The following is a 20,086-nucleotide window of genomic DNA, read 5'->3' on the forward strand; positions in this document are numbered from 1 at the left end:
CCTTGAGACTCGGAAGGTGCATAACCGTGTTTGCGCAAGAAGGAGCCCGGGCTTATCATAAGAGCAAACAAACGCCAAATATCGATTATGGCGTCCGACCTGTAAGTCCTCGACCAACAAACCCGTTCCAGCCTTTTGGTTTTCACTATCTTTCCCATTCTTTTCTTTTCATTCGCTCCTCATGTGTGGATTCAAGGCTCTCTTACACGCGATACGTCCTCGCAGGCAAAGCACGTTTCCCTCGGCTGAGGAGACGCTCAAGCACCCAGCCTACCCAGGCACACTCTGGGCCCTAGAACCTCACTCTCACGGCAAGGTCTCTGTCGCTGAGGGTCGCGGTGGTCCAGTCGGCATTGCGTGGGAGATTCATGGCCAGGGACCCATCAAGCTTGTGGTACGTTTCTTCCGTTAAAATTCCCTTAATCTCTCCGTCCGCGTGTTACTCTTTCGTACTGTCTGTACCGTGTTTGCTTCAGATTTGGTCATATTCTGAGAGGGGAGCTTGACTGACCGTGTGTAGCTTATTATGGGATTGGCAGGAGTCAAGACATCATGGCAGCGTCAAACAAAGTACTTCGGTCATGATCGAGCCGATAAGTACTCGGTTCTCATTATCGACAACCGTGGTATGGGCGGCAGCGACAAACCCGTGGGTGTCTATTCTACCAGCGGCATGGCACTCGATGCCATCGAGGTCATCGACCACGTTGGCTGGAAGGCTGAGCGGGATATCAACCTCGTTGGTATCTCCATGGGTGGCATGATTGCACAAGAAGTTGCTATTCGTATTCCCAAGCGCCTGCAGTCGCTTTCCCTCATCTGCACATCAGGCAAAGTCCAAAACACAAAGGGGCTGTGGGAAACTGTCTCAGACACCATGGGCATGATCATCCCCAAGTCCATGGAGCGCAGTATTGTCGACACCGCTCTCCGGCTCTTCACACCCGAGTGGCTCGTCGCACCAGATGATGATATACTACCTGAGCCAGGCGTCACCGCACGATGCAGTCCACCACCGCCAGAGGGTGGACCAACGTACGGCCTCTTCGAGACCAACTTTCAGCGTTTCCAGGCTCAGGAACTCACCAAGAAGACAAATCCCGAGCTGTACACCACCAAAATGCTCATGTGTCAACTTGCGGCGGCAGCTTTGCACAACAAGACGGATGACCAGCTACGGGAAATAGCAGACAGTGTCGGCTCTGAGCGCATCATGATTATGCATGGAAAGCGTGACAACATGATCAGCTTTCCAAATGGCGAACGGCTCATTAAAGTGCTGAAACCAGGCTCTGTGCACATTGTGGACGATATGGGACACGCACCCATCATAGAGAAGACACAATGGTTCAACAGTGTCTTGGAGGAACAGCTGAGTATGTGGACCAAGCCGAAGGACGAATAAGAGTGGTGAGTGGCAGTTGTTTTCAAGCATATGAGTAAGCGATGGACACCGAATATTGCGATAAGCATGGAACATTGTAAGAGAACAAGCAGGACAGGCAGTGGAATAATAAGCATTGGAATTGTTAACTGCCAGTTACACGGATGAAGTGTTCGAGGTGCATATCTCGGTCCATGATTCACAAATCATGGCACAGATTCGCTTGTTGGAACGTAGCAATTATTGAAAAGTCACCAAATCCGACTAGTCCCATTTCCAGTGTCTATCATAATGTACATCCGTTTTGCATGCCTAGAACTTGACATCGTTCAACTCTTGGGCAAAGTTACCCGTCCTAAAACCTCTCGATTGATAGGCTTTTGATGCTAAAGAAATTCCCATCATGGAACATCCATTGTAAACATGTTGATACCCGCATTCGGGCACGGGCTGTTCTTTTAGTGTGAGATCTATCTTCCCCTGTATTTCCACCAACATCGACTTGCGATGATTAGTTTCGAGCTTTAGCCCTTCTATCGTGCCAAGCAATTATGTTGAACATTGCAACCAGATTACCTCTCTCCAGCGAGACGTCGGCTCTGGACCTCGCTCAGGGCCTTGGTTCCACTCAGAAGCGACACTACACCAAGGACAATAGCGATAGGCAAGGTCTTGAAGAGGTTCCACTGGGCGTAGTAGAGGAGCAGCGTGCCCTCGATGCCGACAATGGAGCCAAAGAAGACGGTGTGAGAGATAGGTGCAGCTTTGAGGGCCTTGGGCAGATGGTTGACGTTGGCACCAAGGAAGAGCCACTACATGCTTGTTAGTCTGCGAATGCATAATGGCAGGATTTACACGTACGCCGAGGAAGAGAGCAGGAACGCTAGCAACGATAGCGAGCACAAAGACGAGAGTGACAACCACGGGAGGACTCGAGTCGCCAACCTTGAAGATATGGTCGATCTCAGCTCGGGGACCATATCGAACAGGAGCCTCATACTGAGGTGAAGGAGCATTGGAGTCGATTTGGACTTCGACATCGAAGACGGGGGAAATAAGAGGGTTAGATGAACCGAAAGATCCCAGGACAAGGTTGGCTTTAATGGGTTCGTCGGAGAGGAGCAGTTGAATAGGGAGGTCCTTTTGTGACTGCGATTATTGTTAGTCGTGGAATTGATTCGAGTTTGGTAGATCGCGTACAATCTCAGCTTCGCCCTTTCCAGAGGCCTTCATCTTGAGAGGGAACGGGGCCTCGAGGCCAGTTGACTCGGTAAGGATGAGGAATGCCTGGTGAGGTCGCTTGGGCTCGCCAGCTTCGGTTGTGGTTAACGAGACCTTGATGGTATCTGTCTTGCTTAGCACAAGAGGCTTCTTGGCAGGTTTCTGGTCGCTAAACCTATATCAATCAGGCCAGTCAGCAGAAGCTCTCTCACACTCGGTCGCCCATGATAGCATCATCATGGCATCTCAAGAGGGACAGCTAGCTTACTTTGCAGTAACGCCCTGGGCTCTCTTGGAGCCGACAGTGACGGAGCCATCGGTGAAACTCCAAGACGAGGCAGCGCTAGCCACGCTCGTTAAGAAAATTAGGGACGATGCGATTGAGAAGCGCATGATTTTGACGATATCGCAGGTCGGTTCGGTCAGTTCTAGAGTTGAGGCCAAGTGGATGAGGCAGGACAGCTAAAGATGTATGGTGCACTGTAGCTTGCATTACGTGGTGGCAGGAGATAGCGTTGATTGGTCAAAGCTCTAACTGTGTTGGGTACCCGAACAGAGCTTCTGGCTTTAGGGTAGGTTCAGGCAATATCTATCGCTTGAAGGAACGAATACATTTCATGGTGATCAGAAATCACTTCTGTGAACCTCTGCTTTTATGGCTAATCCTAGTAGTTCAATATCCTCAGGGGGTAATAAAGCTTATAATATTGAGCATTAGTGTTAGGATCAAATGGACCAATGGCATACTAAGTTGTGTTGTATTTACACAAGCATTTTCTTCATTTCGAATAGAGGGCCTTGTATACATGATACGCGTTAGGACAACCACTATATACCTAGGTAGTAATAAGATCGTACTCTCGTACGACCAAAGGAAAGGATGAGTCACAATTATATTGAGATCCATCATCCATTCTGTCAAGAAACTCATGGTCCAATTTATGATCTCCAAGAAATATGACCCTGCAGAAAAAGGATTACACGGAGGCACTGGCATTGATCAATGAAAACAAAGGTGCTAATTACCATAACCGAACGAAAATAATTGACTGTTTTCTTTTCCAGATTCAATCTTATATAATCTCTTGAAAGTTGAAAAGAACCATTTCTATCATAACCATCTAAATAAATGACTGGGGTATATCATCCCCTACTCGCTCTTAATCTCAGTCTGGAAGCCCTTGATAGCCTCCCTCTCTTCCGTCGTTAAATCAATATCAAAATACTCCTTCAACGCCTCCACTCTCTCGTCCTCCGTCTTCAACTCTTTCAGAACCTTTGTCTTACCTCCAGGGTTCTCCTTAACCACATCGTTAATCAGCATTCGTTTCCCGTAGATCTCCTCGCCCGTTGGTGACGTTTTGCTCTCTCTTAGAAGGAACTTGACAATCAGAACCGTCGATGTCTGGAAGCTGCGTGGGCTTGTGCCCGTGTAGCAGTTGGTGATCTCGAAATCGGCTGGCAGCCATTCAACTGAGTGACTGAAAGCATAGAAGCTGGTCCAGGGCAGGTCGGGAGAGTTGCGGCACTGGTAGATCCAGAGACGGCGGCCGGATGTGAGCTCTGTCTGGCCGGGAATGAAGTCCTTGATAAGACGTGCGGTTTGTGTGCCCATATTGTGCCACTCAGCGCCCTCGACCAAAGGCATGGGCTGTGTTGGGCCGTCGCCGCCAAATGAAGCATCCATAACCCAGCGAGAATTGTCAGGTAGAGTTACAATGTTGACAATGTGAACCCACCCAGGGTAACCACCAAAAGGAATGCCGTTGTTTCGCAGACGAACTCGCACACCGACGGGATATACTTGGAAACCAAGGGCTCTCAGCATGTAACAGAAAAAGAGGTTACTCTCCATGCAGTAACCTCCTCTTCCGCGCCCGTCCCCCACGATCTTTTGGTACAGAGCTTGAGGCTCGAGAGTGATGTTGCGATGTGACGAGTAATGCAGCGTCAAGTTATCATATGGGACTGTTGCGATCATATGCTGATGTAGCACTTTGAGAAACGCATGGTCCAGAATAGCTTCATTGCCCACGTAGAATTCTTGAGGGATTTGAAGATGTTTGAGGAACCCAGCGACCTGGGCCTCAGAATATATGGCTGACATGGTGAGGTGTAAGATGAGTGTGGTTTACAACAGCTACTGGAGAACAGCGCCCGTGGAAGAAACAGGGAGCAGCTATCACTTAAATAGAAGACCTCCACTGCTAGCAGAGTTATAAATGAGTCAAGAGGGCGCCAGAAAAACCGACGTCAGCTTGAACTACAAACATGATCGATACCCTTACCTTACCTTACTCGTATGTCGCGCAAAACCAAAAACAAAACTGCTAATAACCCGCTGGTAGTTGGCCGTAACGTATCACGAACCACGATTGTCTCTCCAGACTCCATAAAACTGTCCGGGGCTTAAACTTGGAGACGCCCTCCTTTCACAGGCGCCGTCAGGGTCCAAGATAGAGTCGGCCAATCAGGAAAATTTGGCGTCTACTTCGGGAGTTATTGCTACCTTAGTCTGATGTTGGTGCAAATCCGTAATAAATGCCTCTCCTTCTCGGTCCGTCTTACACGGTACCCACGGGAAAACATGAGCGTTTTCAGGGTTCATTTGATACGGCAAAAGGGTGACGAAGACTTCAATGAACAAGAAGAGTAGCAGATTCAGGTGTTCGCTAGTCAACCAAAGATTCCTTTACTCCATGTTTGCAAAACAGACTGCTCATTACATGACTCTTTTCATGACATCGCGCCTACAACGCCAAGCCCAAAGAAACCCACCGACATTTCTCTAAATGATGCAGATATGTACGTTCATGTCGTCTAAAGCTCCGTCCTCCGGCTCGACGTAGTTGTTGCAGCCGCACCATTCCTCTTTGCTTTAGTTCCCGCCAACTTGGGCATGAAATCCTGGATACCCATCCAGTCCACCACGAACGCAGTGGTGATCCTCGCCCAGTCACGCACTGTGGGAAGATCGAGGTGCTCACCATCATCTGTGATCTCGTGCCACACATCAGGGAAGGGCGATGGAATGATATGCAAGATGTCAACGCCGCGCTGCATGAAAGGTCGGTGATCATCGTCGATATAGCTGCGAGTGAATCGATTGGCTGTTTTGTTGCCATCTGGGAGGAAAGGAAATCTGGGCTTGGTCTCGAGGACATTGAGTTGTCGCATGCGCTTCTCAAGACCTGCCATGGCTCGGTATGCCCAGTGGGTTGTAAGGAAGTAAGAGGGAATAGTAGGATCAGCAGATCCTAAAAGATCGAGGAGGACAAACAGACTGATAGAGTCCAGAGGAGTCCTGTAAGTTGAAGTAGATCCATGGAACTCATATTCCCATTTCTCAGCAAGTGATCTTGACACCAAGTTAGTCAATCATTTGGCTCGCAGTTGATTGTGTATTCAACATACCTGGCTCCATAAAGCGAGTCCTCCTCCGTCCAATGTTTGAATGCCTCTTCGCCATCTAGAAAGATAATCTGGATTCCCTGGGTCTCCTCAAGCCCATCATCCGCAGACCCGTCCTTCTGCATCTTGGCCCATTTCGCAGTGAGCGCATCCTCAATGCTCCTCGCGACATGCATCAACATGGCGCACGGTGCTGCGCTGTCGATTGCGCCAATGAATCCTTCAGGCTCATATTTGCTATCGTAGTGCGCGACCAGCGTAAGTCGACTAACGTCTCCGTTCTGTGACCAAGGGGGGTCTCTTCGAAAGATGAGGTTGGAGAATGGGATCTGCTTGTTCCCGTGTACAGGTGTCTTTGAAGTCGAATTCTGCATTTCGAGTTTCCATTCGGGAAGATTTTCCTTGAAGAACTCGACAAAGTGTTTCTGGGCGCGCCGTTGACCCTCGGTGCCAGGCACACGAGGAATCAGGATAGGAGCAAGAAGCTTGCCATCCTTGATATCGAAATCGTCGCCGGGCGAAGGAATGTTCTCGAGGGTTTCATCTGAAAGTGTCATGGACTCGGCGACCGTCGATAGAAGCAGGCAGACAAAGACGAGAAGCTTTGCAAGGAACGACAATTGCGATAGCGGTCGAGGCATTGTCGAAGATTCAGCCATGGATGGGAAGACACCAATAAATACTACTCTAAACCAACAAGAAGCGGGTTTTGGTTCGGGTTATCGTGGGGCGCAAAACTAGCTCATTCCGTCTGGAGGATCAGAATAATCGTATGATAATGCGCAAAAGTTCAGCTGTGGCAGTGAGCGTGGATGTTGCGAACAAAGACAGAGCAGAATCAAGCAAACAAATGCTTCGTGTCAGGAGTTAAACCTCTCTCGCCAGCCCGGGCATCCATGCAAGGGAGGAGGATAAGGCCAGGTACGACAAGAATGGAATGGATGGATGTGGGGAGGAAACTAGCAGGCAGGTACTTCACCCAGGGCTAGTACCACAGGCGAATCTTTGTACCTTGATAGCTTGACACATGGAACACTCCGGCCACGACCCCATATGTATGCATGTGGCAATATGTAGAGGTCAAAGCTCACATTACTCTCCGTTGATTATTTGTTCTTTTCCTACAACAATACTAAGCCTCAAAGTCATTGTATGCTATGTGTCCTGTGTAATGGATCTGGACTCCATGTTGGCCCTTCACCAGCTATGAACGATATTGGTCCGAAGCCCCCTGTTAGCTCTCGGCGGAAGACGCCTTTCTGATGTGCACAGCCGGCGCGGGGGAGGACCCTTTAAACTAGGTATCTATGGTCGAACAGCCAAGGGTCGGGTTATTATAGTTGCAATGGTCAAACCCCATTGGTTCACGGTTATAAAGGACTCGAGGGTGCATTTGATATGGATAAATCACACTGGACGCATCGATCAAGTTGGACACGTATTACTTTTACTGGCCTATATAGATCCAGTTATACTGTGGTCGTTATCTCCATCGTCTTATCATGCCGAGCTGCTTTATCCCGAACAGGGAATGCAAAAGATCTCGTTGATCATGCCTAAGCCTGGCGTGTAAGTCAGCCGAAGTAACGGCTGGAACACATTCCATAGAAACTAAAATTCGACACAATAGACTACCACTGATACTGAGACCTACTTGGAAAACCGCATGTAATTGTGCTGTCTGATCATTCATCTTGTCCTTCCAGGAGGCACTATTTGGAACTAGCTTGGCGACTTTCTCTCCTAAAAACTTCCCTTGACCTAGTATCATAGTACAAGAAACTAACGAGCTGGCAAGCAAGATTTCAGCGCAACTCTTTACCAAAGGTTGCTGCAGACATCCATCATCTGGAGCTAACGAAAGCTACGTCATCCCGTCAACCCCACGTTTCTAAAATGTTGTGAAGCCCCTCATAAGCAACAGAAGTAAAACAACAGGAAAGGTATCATGAGATTGGTATGGACGGCGATGGATAATACATCTGAAATATTGAAGCTTCTTATTGATTTGGCTTGCGCCTTGTGCGTCAAAGCCGAGGCCTATCCAAAGGCAGTTTCTAGCACCATCATCTACACATACTCCTCATTTATATCTATTACAATGAATATACCCCAATGGTTGTTGACGTGATACAAGACCCCTTAGTATCCTAGCGTCATGAAGAATGCGAGAAACCCGCAAGAAAACACCAAACGCCCTCGTCATGCTTTGATTCTTCGCCCTGTATTGCGACACCAGTATTTTTTGTACCATGATCTCTCTCCAAAATGCTGCGCCTCTCTGGGTGGATTATTATTTATGTCATTTCGATCGACCAGGGCTTGACAGAACAAAATTGCTCGGCCAAAACGGCTAGTTCCGGCTTAGTGTAGCTTGTTGGCAGCCTGTGCCGCCTTGTTGGCGATCTGCTTCTCCTTGGGGATGGTGAGGGCATTGATACCGAGGTAGTTGCAGATGCTGGTAACAACGAGCCAGGCCCAGCGGAAATAAACAACCATGGAAAAGAGAAGATACGCCCACAGGTAGAAAAGCTCGAATTGGGCGCTGACCTGAGGGAGTCCAAATCGAGGCATGTTTCCGAGGAACGCGCCACCAACAAGAGGGTACAGCATAACGGTCCACCAGGGGAAAGGTTGGCGAGTCAAATGGGCGAGAATAATCTTAGTGGTCAAGCGGCCAAAGACGAATGACATGATGAAGCAGAAAAGCATCAGGTGGTTCTCCTTCATGATGGTACTGTAAGGGGAGAAGACCCAAGCCGCGATCGAAAAAGTGAAGACGGCCATAGGAATCCACTCAAAGAAGACAGGAAGAATGGGCTCTCCTCTAGACTTGCGAGCCTTGGCAACGTTGAGCACACAGAAGGGGATCTGTGTAAAGACGAGGGAGCCGATGATGAGGCCAATCCAGATATCTCGGAAAGTGGTCTCGCCAAGGAGCTCAGCAAGACCAGGTAGAGTATCCTTGATGCCATTAGCCAAAGGAATGGTCCAGATGCCGGGTCCCCAAATGCCAGACATGATCATAATTGCACAGGCAATAAGTATGCCTTCTGTAGGGCCGTTGATAACGCCGAGGTAAAGAGTATGCGTATGGTATGTTTCCCAGGTCGAGAAAAACATGGGCAGGCATGGGCACAGAGCGGTAATGATGCCAGCTGGAGAGGTACCAAGACCCATAGCGGCAGTTTCGAGCAGACTGGCGAGTGTGCAGTTCAACGAGTCAATACCGTGATCGAAGAGTTCGCCGAGGCCGCTTGAGGTACCAGTTCGTCGAGCTTGCTTTCCGTCGAGGTTATCCATCGTTTGGTACATGAACAGGCCAAAGGCAAAGCTGAAGTAAAGCCATGAAGGAGCCTGCAATAACACTTGCGATCAGTACGTCAGTCCAGAGACATGGAAGGTCTCCCACATACCGGCCCAACGAGATCAGGCATCCAGATTGCGCAGAAAGCGACGTTTATCAGGATGAAGCAGAAACCCAAGAGGGTCACCATGTTGGGGGCAATCCATAGCGGTAGGAGGTTGACAGAGGCATTCCACTACATGACGACAAAGACGCGTTAGCTATCTCGAACTCCCTAAAAAACTTGGCTGGCGAGTGTTGTCGAGCTCGTCCAGATGGTAATTGTTGAGACAAAAAAAGCAAAACAGAGTTGAAAACGTGCGCAAAAGAGAGCTAGAGGTATAGGCAATACATACGAAAGGACCAAGAACGTATTTCGAGACTGGCGACAGGTCGACGCTTGAGTACTTGTATGACTTGAAGTGCACCAGTGCGTCATCAGAGATGCACTCGGCAACGTTCTTTTCTGCAGGGCCCCGGCGTTAGTGATCAACGGTCCTTTTTTAACAATACTCTATGGAACTCAAGCGTTCAAAGAGCTTTCTTTTCTTCTCAGACTTACTCGTATTAGGAGCCATATTCGTACCGTCCGGGTCGGTGGCCGTTGGGTTGTAAAGCGGAAGTGTCTCGCTTGCAGTCATGGTGGAAGAGAGGGGCCGGAGGAGGAGGGGCAAAAATGGGGGACTCTTTTAAAAAAGGGAATCAAGGCCAAGGTAAAAAAAAAATAAAGACGTCGGTAAAAACGCCTAAACAATCGGACCTGCAGCGACGGCGCGACAGTGACTTGCAGAAGGACAGGGTAAGGTAGATCCGCCAAAAGGCCTGCAAATGGATGATTGACCCTCGGCTCTCTACCAAGGCGGTATTATCCTAACAGAGACGGGCGGCGCGGCACGTGGGCGGGAAGAGAAAGATAATCCAAGGACAAGCGTGACAGGTTTTCTCTTATCGACAACGGTAGATGAATTGGATCGCAAGCCAAGGTTATGTGGCGGGCCTGATTTACGAAGACGACCGGGAGGGCTAAGACAGAGTAGAACAGCCAAGAATAGCGGTGAAGAGTCTGATAAAGAATTAAATATGTTGATGAACAGTTACCGCCAAAGAGTGTTTTTTTGCAGTTGAAGAAAAGATGGGATTGAAAGGGTTTAAAGGGGCAGGTTTTGGCAGCTCGAGGCTAGGACTCGAAATTGGAATTCGACCTCCAACTCGTACTGGTGTCGTCGTACGTCAAGCCCCTGGATCGTAAACCCCAAAGCCCCTGCTAACACCAGCGATCCGATCCACTAGAGGTATCCGCTTACAGGGGAAACACGCATCTAAAATTGGGTAATTAGCGGCTCGTTCATTTGAAGGCTCCAATCATCAATTTGACAGCTAACGAAACAGGTCGACTTTGACGGCCCCTTTCTTGTGAGACTCGAGAACAATAGCAGGTTCCTTGGGCATCCCTATGTAGTACTCTCACTTGCACAGTGACCTCAGCAAGTTCAGCCCTGTCTAGGTACTCACGAGGAGGAGCTCGCATAGACACCTCGTCATGACATTGTTTCGACGTTATTTGATCCGTCTTAGCCGTTGGTGCCGAGGTGAGGGATGGACTAACGCTATGGATCAATGGCGCATGAATAGAATGATTTTCACATGCCCTTCTAGGCTCGTGAGCGCGTGAGCACCAACAAAAAGAATACGAGCTTCTAATCCAACTGCAATTGGCTGGAATGGTTGCTAGTTGGAGAACAAAACTTTACATCACGGCAGTTTGGTTGATCCGATGGCCCGGTACACGTCTAAGGGTCTTCTTGGAAATGCGGAATGTGGAGTGAACATCGACTGATGCTGACTGTGATCTCCAACTCTCGGAATCCTTGAACCGACAACGACATGTCTCGATAGGCCACTGCTTGTTTCATGCATCATGATATCACGATGGCTTCAAATCTGTCGTGAAAGGTTCCTGGTGGTTCGACTGCCTGATTGCAGTCAACGACATGTATTTCGTCCTGTTCTGCCACCTATTCCCATCTCTTCGTCCCTTCGACATTAACGATATTAATGATGTAAGAGGGCAGCCCCTCAAGTCGAACCATAAAAAAGAATATCCCACCATAAAATACAACCAAACACCTAGACGTCCAAGGCTTCAAAGGAATGTAGGAGCAATAAACACAAGAGAACAGAAGCAATGCTGTAATCTGTTTAGCAGCAAACCTCTAAGCGTCATCAGAAACTCAGAGCATGGCGAACCCAGCGAAGATGGTGCTCAGAACGATAGTCAGGCCCCATGTACGCCCAGCCTCGATGACGGCGGCGCCGTTGGTCTTTGTTGTTGAGCTATCTGAGTCGGAGTCATCATCGTCGTCGCCTCCTGGGGTGCCAGTGTAGACAACATTGGGGTCGTCAGTAGCGCTGGCTGTCACTTTGACGGTAGCTGTGTCGGTAGCTGTGGAAGTGGTGTTGTACTTCTTGGGGTTGCTGGCACCGCATGGGTGGTTCTGTCGGCAGTCGGAAGCGCAGGAAGCACTTCCCTTGCAGTCCTCGACACACTGGTTACCCCATTCCTGGCAGACGTAGAATGGCAGGGTCAGGGAGTATTCAGACACGTTGGGCTGCTTGCCGTCGCCGCAGATGCAACCGTATGTAAGGGTTTTCTGGACGAAAGAAATTAACAGTTGTCAACGAAGCCTAGATAACGAAACTTACAGGATCACACTCGTTGACCTTGGTGTCTCCCTTGCTAGTCTGCCCGCAAATCATAGGGCAGGTTTCTATTTCGTTCTGGCACCAAACACCTGGTTCTGTATTAGTCCCTGTACCCTAAAATAATGGGCGATAGATCTTTACTCACGGCGTTGAGACAGGGGTACACTCTCGGGGTCAATAACATAGTCGGCGTTGACAACGGCAACGGCTGAGGCAGCAACGGCCAAAACGGTTGTTCGGAGAGAAGGCATTATTGTGACGTAGGTATTTGTGTCTTGTATGAGATCTAGCTGTGCTGGATACGATGAAGGTATGTATGTGGTTGATGCGTATGCGAAGTCCAAAAAAAGTTCGCAAACGGTGAAGATTGAAGAAAGGTATGGATTCTCTTTGGCCGGGAGTCAGCGGTTTTATTCCCTTGTGTTCCATTGAAAGCCTCTCTCTTGCCCATGATGAGGAGATTGCTTGTGCTGTGCGGGAAGGAGAGGTATGGAGAATGCTATCACTAAGACAACCGGGGCAATACCCGTCGACTTGGACGATGTTTGACTTACAGATTAAGAACGAGGTATGTGAGTGACGATCAACAATTTGAGAAAAGCGAGCAAAAGAAGAAATGAAATATTAAGATGGCGAGTTAACGACTGTTAAGAATCAAGACCAAGTCGGATATAGCGAGTGTATCAAAAGCAGGTAGTGAGGGAGGACGATGAAGAAAAGGTCGAGGAGGTCCGAGACATTTCCATGACAGAAGACCCCCGGCTATATGTATATGGATGGGTGCATGATGGATGGATACCTCTCTACGGATACTTTCCATAGGTCCAGATACCTACCGCCGGGCTACAGCGTCAAAAGAAATGATCCGTAGCAAAAGCTGAGGCGAGACCCGAGCCTGGGCGATATCATGACCACAGACCGTGGGCAAAGTAGCACCAGTAGCACCAATTTTCGCTGAACGAACAGGGGACTTTAGGAGCAGCACAGCGGCATTGGGCTTAGCTCTAGCATATCCCAGCAGCTATGAGACTTTATTTGCTCCATATCGTCCACCACTCGGCGCATTTTGTACCCAGGAGGCCCCGGAATACTCTGGAGACTAGGCCCGATAGACTCAACTAGTGCTGAAGCTTGGGCTCGCTTGGTGTTGGTACACCATGACTGTAATCTCCAAGGCCCTTGGTTTTAAGAGCCGTGATTAAAAGGAGTCAATAGTATTATCGATAATGTTCTTGTTACCGTAGCCCCGTTTGTGATCTCCAGAAGATCCCAATGGAGATCTTTTCAGTTGACTCAACGCTACCGTACTCTTAGATGTTGGTGATGCCCCATACTCGCCATCGTGGGTATGCATACGAGTGGAGGTCGTCCTTCGTCTGTCTCCTCTCAACCACATGAGCTTGGCTTTGTGGCGGGCGCGAACGGTTGACTACTACAGACTCCACATCTAGTAGTCATGAAGCGATATGAGACCACTACTGCACATTTGTTATTATAGTCTTCTCATTGTGCATCACTGAGTGCATCTTGGACCGCGCGAACGACGCGCTCCAGTTGGTGGTTGAAGTCGCTCACAACATGTACGAGCCCACCATGATCACGTCGGAGTATTCTTTACGGACCATTGGCCACTCGGGTGCAAGAATGGTGGCCAACTGTTCCCATAAAGGGTAAATCTGTTCGGTGCTAGGCATCTGGACCAGCCAACAACCTTCGTGTTTCTTGCAGATGGGCGGGGCATGTCACTGCACTGAACCCTTCGATAACCCCGCGCAATGCACCACGACGAGAACATGATGCTATGGATATCGCGCCAATCGTTGGTGTTGATGATATCTTGTTTGTGCCTCACTATGGAGCTGACGCGGCCAGATATTCAGGCTCTTGGAGAAGTGATCACAGTCTCGCATTTTATGAGCTATCACACAGCAAAGTCGAATAACCACCACTTCTAGTAACCCAATATCGCAGGTGAAGAAACACTCTGCTGGCCAAGACATTTGGAAAGCGGAGTGCATTTGGAGATATGACGGACTAGCCGAAGAGATATCCGCTTGTGTCTTGTACGAGATAGAAAGGTGACTTCGTATCGAATCGTGTTCGTTCCATCCAGGCATCAATGAGGCAAAGGCACTTACAGGGTACACGAAGACTTGGTTATGACGGGTCACAGAAAGGTAACCAAACCTGAAAGAGACCAGCCTCGACTTCAAAGGAATCCTCGAGTCTCGAGAGGTATTCATTTCATGTGGAGAGTAGATTCTTACCCCGCAGAGTCAGGATACTTTCTCCCGATTCAAAGTGAACCTGCAAGAACTTGACAGAAACTTTGGTCAACGTGATCTTGGTTTCTTCCTCCAACCTCGGTCACTCCTTTGATTCCAACCTCCTCTATTTCGCTCCTTGGGTACGATTAGAGTTACAGTTTGAACGGGACCATATGACAATGTCATACGATATGATGAGAGTTCTGCGGCTTGAAAAAAAGTCACCAGAATCACTGACTGTCCTTGTATCCCTCGATAGAAAGCCACAGTCGATGAGATCTCAGGCTTATCAATCCGGGTTCCGCCACATCCCGAGGCTTAGACGACCGGTATCCGATCGATGTCTTCGGCCGGGCACGGAGCGGATGTGGCTTTCGAGCTCCGTATTTCAAGATCAAGGTCGGCCGTGAATGCGGCGGTCATGGTGTACCCTTGCAAGTGTAGTGTTTTGGTTGATATCCAAGTCAGCGGGCATTGAGTTTGTCTAAGAAAACCTTATCCGTACTGCACACAGCAATTGGTTTACTGTAAGTGATTAGCTTTAGGTAGGCATTGAATGATAAATCGAACCTCGCGGAGACTGTAGATATACAACTATGAATAACCAAATCCGGAGCAGATTCACACAAGCAAGAAGCCAGAAGTCACAAAGTTTACCTGTGCGTTCTTGTGCCATGGACCGGGGCGCCGGCCCCTCCATCAATCGGAAAAAAATCAAGCTGCAAGGCCCAGAACGGCGCCGTTTAAGGCTTTGCTCTACGACATCACATCCAATTCATCCTTTCAATTGGGACAAGCTATCGCCACTACCCAGACACACACTACCTTATACTATGTCCCTAGTTGATCGTGCCCTCTACTCGCGCCTTGATTTCATCATCAACCTCATCCTGACGACTTATACATAATTGACCCTTTCTCTACCGCTCCGCAACCCAAATCCTTGCTCTTTGTCAACTAAAAAGCAGGGCTGCAATTCATGGGCTGTTATCCTAACTCGCTGATACGATTTCTACCGTTAATCAACGTCAACATTACCCAACTGGATCGATTGAATCATTGCTACAAAGTCTTTGCGACACGATTTTACCGTTAGATCACATACAATTCCGTACTATTAAAGCTGTCACATCGAAATTCTCTTCATTAGCAAATTGAACGATTCAAGCCCGACATTTTGTTTCAACGCATGGTTGAATGGCGACTGCGATAGATCAAGCGCCTGGCGATGGCAATCTGGCCACCGGCGCATCCCATCCAGGCAGTTCTGAGACACAGACCGCAGCTACCGAAGTGTTTGAGACACCACGCACATCCTTCGATCATGATCCCAACGATAGCAATCATGCGCGGCACGAAACTGCATCATTTACCGTCTCCCCGAGTTCGATAACATCGCCACCATACTGGTTGAACACCCGCGCCGGCCATCAACGAACCATATCGAATATGTCGACCGAATCCGTTCTTCCTGCTGGTGCTATAACCCTACGTGACAACGAAGCGAGCGAATTCGATGACCGCAACAGCGCCTGCTGGGCCAAGAGTGTTGAGATTGTCAGTTATACCATTGTCAACGGCAGTGCAACAAATATCGGGGCCTTTGTGGTGTGGAATATCCGTGTCGAGGCTCTCAATGTGAGTAATTGGTGGTGGTTCAGCAGTGGTGTGCTGATCTGAAGACGGCTGTTGACTGACCCAACGATAGGGGAGTTACATGAATATTCGTAAACGGTATTCGGAGTTTGACGACTTTCGATATCGGTTGGTTCAGACTTTCCCCGGATTCGAGGCAGCTGTTCCGGCACTTCCGCCCAAGAGTGTCATCTCCAAGTTTCGACCCAGATTTCTTGAGAAAAGGCGGGCAGGCCTACAATACTTTCTGAAGTGCGTATATCAAGAGTTTCAGCTCAATATTATGCTGACCCTACCAGTTGCATATTGTTAAATCCAGAATTCTCTGGGTCGCCAGTCCTCAAAGAGTTCCTCTTTGCATAGCGTTCCTATCGTCTTAGCATCTTCTCTTCTTTGGATATGTTTGCCTTTTTGGGTCTCGATCGTGGGAGGCCTCTTTGTACAACCGATATATATTGCTTGGCACTGTCTCACGCACATATGCAGCAGCCAACGATCCGTATTAATGATAATGAGTTGGATGATCTACCACTTGTGGCCCTACAGCTGTATTGCATGCTTGTCTGTTCTTAGCGTGCGCTTGATTCGAGAGCCAAGATGAAACCAAGGTTCGGCATCGTCGTATGAAACAATCACGCATATCTCGAAAACCATTTGCTTCGCCAAGGTGGTCGGCTCCGCCTAGCGGCATGTCATCACTGGGCGTTTAAGCTCTCGTATCCAAAGGGCTGAGTATAGGTAGGCGCCAGGGCGCAGCAGGCGCGCGATACTAACAGTTGAGCTGCTAACTTTTGAATGAAGCTTAACATACATGTGGAGTTCAGTATGGCTTAGAGGATATGCTGTTACGCATCAGCCAATGAGTGAGTTCCTTGACGGATTTTCGTGCCGCTATTCTGACGATTTGCCAGCCACGAGTCTAGATCATATCGGTATGTAACGGCATTTACCAAGCATCGCGGCGTCTCAATAAAGCAATCTATTGAGATTTTACGGGGATGCCAATGGCCTTTGCAGGATTGCCAAGTGCCGTTCTTCCGTGACAAGAATGACAACAACCTGCTGGCTTCTGGGCATCGGCCTGACTACATCAGTAGTAAAGGACCATGTTTATAAGAGCCACAAGATCCAGCTCCGAACTAAAGAGATTTGAAGCGTCATGAGTTCATCAATGTTCAGCCTTTCTTGTTTCTCAATGTGATTAACAGCCCTTTCCAAGGATTTAAGCGCCATTATCACCAATTTTGGTTCCCTCCCAACCCCACATCCTTAACCAAGTTCAACCCCACGACCATGACGCAACTCGATATTCTAGAAAGCCGTTGTTTGATGTTACCGGTTTTAGTGCAGACCCCAAACGATATCAGCATGGAACTGGAGGGGACCCCGCGACAATCGCCGTTGGGCCCAACAGCACAACACCGTACCGATTCCAAATTCTCAGCCGGCAGCTCTACGTCATCTTCTGCTTCTACCACTAACGGCGACTTACACTTTACCACTAAGACAAGAGATTACATGAGTTCTCTGGTACCCCCTTCACCACAGCAATTCGAACGAATTGCGATTGTTCAACAGCAACGCGAACAAGAAACAAAGCGCAGAGATCGCGAGCGAAGGCGCTGCTCGCGCGAAACCCAGCGTCAGCGCCTTAGAGCCGTCAGTATGTCGACGGTCAGTCAGGACGACCAGGCGCAGGCGCAAGCTGCGCGCACTATACAGAAAACGTTCAGAGGGTATCGCGCAAGAAGAGAGATGCAAGGGTTTGGTTTGGACGCAAGTACAAGATGGGTTACTGCAATTCGAGAAGCTCAGTTTCGACATGCGACATTGCCACGACCGAAAACAGAAGCTGATAACGAAGCTTTTGATAAGTCAAAAGCGGACGGTTTTGCGAAACACAAGTCGGCCAGTGCACGAGAGAAATGGAAGAAGGCAAGCGCCATTGCTCGACGAGCAGGTCATGATGATCTTTTGTCAGATTCTGAATCTTCTGAATCGTCTTCCGATGAAGATGCCTCCCCCGAAGAACGAGCTGCTGCGCGAGCGCGACGTGAGAAAGCTACTGCTGCGCGGAAACATGAGGCGCGCATGATGGGAATTCGATACTTCCTCGAGATGGTCGACCAGAAGCACCGTTACGGAAGCAATCTTTGCCGTTACCACGAAGTTTGGAAGCGAACAGATACAGCCGAGAACTTCTTCTACTGGCTTGACTATGGTGAAGGCCGCAACGTTGAGGTTGATGGTTGTCCACGCGATCGACTTGAGCGGGAACAAGTTCGATACTTGTCCCGTGAAGAGCGCCAGTACTACCTTGTTGAAGTTGATAGTGAAGGCCGACTCTGTTGGGCAAAGAATGGCCAGCGCATTGATACCACAGAACAGTTCAAGGACAGCATACATGGTGTTGTGCCTGTGAACGATTCCACGCCAGCTTTCAACGCCGCAGCCCAGCCCGAGGATGCACGATCCCTCGAAACCGTTAGCAGTTCCAGCTCCGATTCTTCCCTCGAGTCACGACGAGAGGCAGACCGGGCTGCCAAGTATGCGACCCCTGACTTTGACAACAGTCAGGGTATGAACAAAGTGTCACAGATTTCGGCGTCCACAATCTTCAACAAGTTAATGCGCAAATCTGTCCGGAAGAATACATGGATCTTCGTTGCAGACACAAGCTTTCGCATGTATGTGGGCATCAAAGATTCAGGGGCATTCCAACACTCGTCTTTCCTCCAGGGTTCACGTATCTCGTCGGCAGGCTTGATCAAAATAAAGAATGGTCGGTTATCATCCCTCTCACCATTGAGCGGACACTATCGCCCACCCGCTGCAAACTTTCGCGCTTTTGTTGCGAGCTTGCGGCAGTCAGAGGTTGATATGAGCCACGTCTCGATCTCGAAGTCCTATGTGGTGTTGATAGGGCTAGAAACATATATTAAGACGAAGCGTAAGGGCAAGGACTTTGCTCAGCGTGTGGGACACAGGAAAGATAAGATAATAGCCCCAGAGGAGGCGGCGCGTAGGGAAGAGGAAGCCAAGGACAAGAGTGAAAGTGCCGCGAAGGAGAGGGAAGTCTTACAACGAGAAGAGGCAGCGAAGCAAGAGGGAAGACCAGTAAAGAAGGTCTTGAAGAAGCTTGGCATTAAACCAACAAAGGAGGAGAAACAGGCGGCCAAGAGGGAGAAGAAGGAGGATGTCGAGAAGATGCGCGTATAGTAAGGCAATTGGTGTTTGGCGAGGTGTTTGGTTTTACGATATTATACCCTTTATGTATAGAGCGATTCCCGAATTATGGTTCACGACATCAAGTACGAATACCCAACATCATGAATACTCTCTTTATGTAGCGGCTAGTCCTAGAAGGCTACTAAATGATATTGCTGTAAAAAGCTCATCCAAGCTGTGTAAAATCCTAGGCCTGCTACATATCTTATGGCCTGAATAGAGCTTCGACACGGGTGATTAACCGACAATACCCAATAAGCAAAGGTATAAGAGCATGGAGAAGCACAGAAACGCCGTTCATGTATACCAGGACGTGTATCCCGAGTAGGCAATAAGAATGATAAGATAACTGCCCAAAGAGTAGGTATGTATGTGCCTTGATTTTGCATGAATCCTTGATCATTAAGAACAGAGGTTCTGGGGTTTCTCCTTTTTCTAATATATATTATCTTATTGTCTATTACACCATCTAGTAGGTGCAATACCCGAAAGCCAAGATGCATTCAAGCAATCTCGCTGCTGACACGAAAGCATAAATTGTTAATTCAGTCATAACTTAAGCGATCACTTGAAGCTATTCAGTTGGAATACAAGTATTTCAGTTGAAGAATTTAGCTTATTAATACTTTGCTTTGTGAAGTTAACAAACTTTTCTGCCATGATACATATTTGCGGCCGAGACGCACTGCTATCATTCCAAACCAAAGTTCCTCTGAGCCTCCACTGCTCTGGTAGTCAATATTCCTATCACCTTAGCTGGGAAACCTTCACAGGCAACCAGTGGCATTTATCGCATCGAACAAGACACTGACGTTCGGTTGATTGACAGCCTATCAATGAATCCCAAGCCAGAGGGATGGTTTTTCCCCCCAGGTGCGCATGACCAACCTA

The 20,086-nt window shown here is 48.7% G+C and overlaps 8 protein-coding genes across 10 annotated transcripts; 3 read left to right on the top strand and 5 right to left on the bottom strand.

Annotated features, from left to right (window-relative positions):
* The first annotated feature begins 158 nt into the window (after window positions 1-158).
* On the top strand, window positions 159-1,520 carry FVEG_03963 (hypothetical protein). The gene is made up of 2 exons (XM_018891641.1): window positions 159-394; window positions 521-1,520. The coding sequence occupies exons 1-2, from the start codon at window positions 182-184 to the stop codon at window positions 1,403-1,405; spliced, it is 1,098 nt and encodes a 365-aa protein (XP_018748192.1). The 5' UTR covers window positions 159-181; the 3' UTR covers window positions 1,406-1,520.
* On the bottom strand, window positions 1,504-3,073 carry FVEG_03962 (hypothetical protein). 2 transcript variants are annotated; one of them, XM_018891639.1, is made up of 4 exons: window positions 2,874-3,073; window positions 2,585-2,780; window positions 2,246-2,533; window positions 1,504-2,196 (listed from the first exon to the last, which is right to left on the bottom strand). In XM_018891639.1, the coding sequence occupies exons 1-4, from the start codon at window positions 2,996-2,998 to the stop codon at window positions 1,957-1,959; spliced, it is 849 nt and encodes a 282-aa protein (XP_018748190.1). In that variant the 5' UTR covers window positions 2,999-3,073; the 3' UTR covers window positions 1,504-1,956. The 2 variants fall into 2 exon arrangements, with proteins under 2 accessions (XP_018748190.1, XP_018748191.1); XM_018891640.1 differs by having other exon boundaries at window positions 1,507-2,196; window positions 2,585-2,730.
* Window positions 3,074-3,755: 682 nt separating this feature from the next.
* FVEG_03961 (hypothetical protein) lies at window positions 3,756-4,747 on the bottom strand (the record flags this gene model as incomplete). Its single annotated transcript, XM_018891638.1, has 1 exon — window positions 3,756-4,747. The coding sequence occupies exon 1, from the start codon at window positions 4,710-4,712 to the stop codon at window positions 3,756-3,758; it is 957 nt and encodes a 318-aa protein (XP_018748189.1). The 5' UTR covers window positions 4,713-4,747.
* A 460-nt stretch (window positions 4,748-5,207) lies between these two features.
* On the bottom strand, window positions 5,208-6,957 carry FVEG_03960 (hypothetical protein). Its single transcript, XM_018891637.1, has 2 exons — window positions 6,020-6,957; window positions 5,208-5,963 (listed from the first exon to the last, which is right to left on the bottom strand). Exons 1-2 carry the CDS (start codon window positions 6,673-6,675, stop codon window positions 5,426-5,428), a joined length of 1,194 nt encoding a protein of 397 aa, XP_018748188.1. The 5' UTR covers window positions 6,676-6,957; the 3' UTR covers window positions 5,208-5,425.
* A 1,023-nt stretch (window positions 6,958-7,980) lies between these two features.
* On the bottom strand, window positions 7,981-10,608 carry FVEG_03959 (hypothetical protein). Of its 2 annotated transcripts, XM_018891635.1 has the most exons (4): window positions 9,925-10,608; window positions 9,719-9,828; window positions 9,433-9,558; window positions 7,981-9,373 (listed from the first exon to the last, which is right to left on the bottom strand). In XM_018891635.1, exons 1-4 carry the CDS (start codon window positions 10,001-10,003, stop codon window positions 8,381-8,383), a joined length of 1,308 nt encoding a protein of 435 aa, XP_018748186.1. In that variant the 5' UTR covers window positions 10,004-10,608; the 3' UTR covers window positions 7,981-8,380. The 2 variants fall into 2 exon arrangements, with proteins under 2 accessions (XP_018748186.1, XP_018748187.1); XM_018891636.1 differs by having other exon boundaries at window positions 9,719-10,608.
* Window positions 10,609-11,593: 985 nt separating this feature from the next.
* On the bottom strand, window positions 11,594-12,316 carry FVEG_03958 (hypothetical protein; the record flags this gene model as incomplete). The annotated part of the gene is made up of 3 exons (XM_018891634.1): window positions 11,594-12,013; window positions 12,066-12,154; window positions 12,211-12,316. The coding sequence occupies 3 exons, from the start codon at window positions 12,314-12,316 to the stop codon at window positions 11,594-11,596; spliced, it is 615 nt and encodes a 204-aa protein (XP_018748185.1).
* Window positions 12,317-15,529: 3,213 nt separating this feature from the next.
* FVEG_03957 (hypothetical protein) lies at window positions 15,530-17,120 on the top strand (the record flags this gene model as incomplete). The annotated part of the gene is made up of 5 exons (XM_018891633.1): window positions 15,530-15,970; window positions 16,041-16,219; window positions 16,769-16,830; window positions 16,879-16,899; window positions 17,062-17,120. The coding sequence occupies 5 exons, from the start codon at window positions 15,530-15,532 to the stop codon at window positions 17,118-17,120; spliced, it is 762 nt and encodes a 253-aa protein (XP_018748184.1).
* Window positions 17,121-17,260: 140 nt separating this feature from the next.
* On the top strand, window positions 17,261-19,186 carry FVEG_03956 (hypothetical protein; the record flags this gene model as incomplete). The annotated part of the gene is made up of 1 exon (XM_018891632.1): window positions 17,261-19,186. One exon carries the CDS (start codon window positions 17,261-17,263, stop codon window positions 19,184-19,186), a length of 1,926 nt encoding a protein of 641 aa, XP_018748183.1.
* Window positions 19,187-20,086: the final 900 nt, after the last annotated feature.

Source organism: Fusarium verticillioides, chromosome 2 (genome assembly GCF_000149555.1).
Source record: "Fusarium verticillioides 7600 chromosome 2, whole genome shotgun sequence".
NCBI lineage: Eukaryota > Fungi > Ascomycota > Sordariomycetes > Hypocreales > Nectriaceae > Fusarium > Fusarium verticillioides.